The 2,615-nt window shown below is 35.3% G+C and overlaps 1 protein-coding gene across 1 annotated transcript; it reads right to left on the bottom strand.

The window, feature by feature from the left end:
* Window positions 1–1,074: 1,074 nt before the first annotated feature.
* LOC127259536 (uncharacterized) lies at window positions 1,075–1,515 on the bottom strand. Its single transcript, XM_051286915.1, has one exon. It carries the CDS (start codon window positions 1,513–1,515, stop codon window positions 1,075–1,077), a length of 441 nt encoding a protein of 146 aa, XP_051142872.1.
* Window positions 1,516–2,615: the final 1,100 nt, after the last annotated feature.

Genomic DNA, 2,615 nt, shown 5'->3' with positions numbered 1-2,615 from the left:
GCCAGGCCATTTTGTGTATAAACATGAGCAACTGAGTGCTCTACATTAATTCCAATCGACATGCAATAATCATCAAATGCATTCGATGTATATTCACCAGCATTATCCAGACGTATAGTCTTGATGGGATTATCGGTGAATTGTGCCCGTAATTTAATTGTTTGGGTAAGCAATCTCGCAAATCCCATATTGCGAGTAGATAATAAACAGACATGAGACCATCTCGTAGATGCATCAATAAGCACCATAAAATATTTAAATGGCCCACACGATGGGTCTATTGGTCCACATATATTTCCGTGTATTCTTTCCAAAAATGTAGCTGATTCAATACCTACTTTAGTTGGTGATGGCCTAATTATCAATTTTCCCTGAGTGCAGAAAACACAGGTTGACTCATTTGAGTTGAACACTTTTTGACATTTTGATGAATGGCCATGCGAATTCTCAATTATTCGCCTCATCATTATACTGCCAGGATGCCAAGGCGATCATGCTATATTTGAAAATCAGTAATCTTTTGATCTACCGTGAGGTGTGTTTCAACAACACCTAATTTGGTGTAATATAAGCCAATAGAGAGTTAGGGTAATATCTCAATGATGTATTTCCTTTTATCAATGATATTGGTGATCAATAAAAATTCACCATCGGTACCACTCATAGTTTCAATGTGATAACCATTTTTCCGAATGTCATGAATGCTCAGTAAATTTCTTCGAGCTTTAGTGGCCAATAGTGCATACTGTATCACAATTTTGGTCCCCGTGGGGAGAAATATAATGGCTTCTCCAAAGCCTTCAATTAATTTTGCACTGCCACTTATTGTATTGACATTCATTCTTTCCCTTTTCAAATGAGAGAAATATGTTTTGTGTTTCAATATAGTATGTGTTGTTGCACTGTCAATGAAACACATATTTGCATCATTTTGATTGGCATCCATTTAACCTTCAAATATAAATAAACGTAGTATTAATAAAAGCAAATATAAATATTACAAAATGCATTACAAAAAGGTGGTATGTGATAATTTAAATATTACAAAATATAATGTAAAATAACATAATATGTCTATGACTGGGGGTTTGCAGGATCTACGACAAAATCCGCTATATCAAGATGCGTTGTGTCGTAATCCAGAAGATCATCATCGGGGTCGTCATCATTATCAACGTGACTAGTCTCGACCTCCTTCCCTTTTTTCTGCAGTGAGGCTTGATAAAGATCGGCTAGGTGTTTGGTTGTTCTGCAGGTATTGGCCCAATGGCCTTCAATGCTACACCGATTACAAATGCCGATATGCCTCTTTTCCTGTTTAGCCTTTTCGGCTATATCCCTATATTGGGGTTTACTCTGCACCCTGTTAACGTCAAAACTGCGGCGATTGTAAGAGGTATATCGACCGCGTTGACTCTCGCGACCGTGACCACGTCCACGGCCTCGTTCAGAAAATGTCACGTTCGCTTCAGGGAACGGAGTGGAACCAGTGGGCCGGGACTGATGATTTTTCATCAATAATTCATTATTTTGCTCAGCTAATAAAAGACATGCAATGAGCTGTGAGTACTTTTGAAAAATTTTCTCGCGATACTGCTGTTGCAGCACAACATTAGAAGCATGAAATGTAGAGAGAATCTTCTCTAATTTATCATTCTTAGTAACAATTTATCCGCAGATTTTCAACTGAGATGTAATATGATGGATAGCAGAGTTGTACTCTATAACAGTTTTAAAATCCTGCAATCGCAGGTTAAGCCAATCATGTCGGACTTTGGGGAGAGTGATATATTTCAAGTGCCCAAATCTCTCCCTCAATTCATTCCACAAATCTAGTGGATCTTTCACCGTCAAATATTCAGACCGTAAAGGAATGTCCAAATGATGACGGATGAAAATAATAGCATTAGCCCAATCTTGGCTTGTAGCCGTATTTTCACTGGCAATTGTATGAACAAGGCCCATAGAAACTAGATGCATTTCTACATTCAGGGACCAAGTCAGAAAATTATTGCCGGTGAGAGACAGAGATTTAAAAGAAAATTTTGCAAAATTTTTCATAATGTAGAAAATAGATAATATAGATAGTATAAAAAAAAAATTACTAAAAATAAAATAGACAAGAGTCTTCGTGCTGATAACGTATTATATAATAATAATATATTATAAAGGTAAGTGTGATATATGTATGTACGAGTACGAATGTGTTTGTAAATATACATATATATATATATATGTATATAGTTATAGAGGGAAAGAGAGAAACATGATAACAATAATAAATATTTTGATTGAGGAATTCTGTGTGTGTGTTCATTCATAATCTTATCACACATGGTTATAGTACACGTAATAGTTTGTTGTATAACATGCATCCATACACTAAAATATATCTACGTCGACGTGATGTGTATAATATATATATAACACATTTTTATAATATCATCACAATTCTCTCTAACATACACATCATTATTCCTTATTATAGTACCATAGCAATTTTCTATATATTACTAAAAAATTTACAGGCCTGCCTTGGGCAGGGCCAATCTCCAAAAGGGGCCCAAGTGGCCCCAATAGTCATATATATATATAATTAATAGTATTATAAATTT

Source organism: Andrographis paniculata, unplaced genomic scaffold, assembly GCF_009805555.1.
Source record: "Andrographis paniculata isolate CXL003 unplaced genomic scaffold, ASM980555v1 Contig60END, whole genome shotgun sequence".
Lineage (NCBI taxonomy): Eukaryota > Viridiplantae > Streptophyta > Magnoliopsida > Lamiales > Acanthaceae > Andrographis > Andrographis paniculata.
Note: the sequence above shows the minus strand (reverse complement) of the source record. Positions and strands in the feature narration are given on the sequence as shown.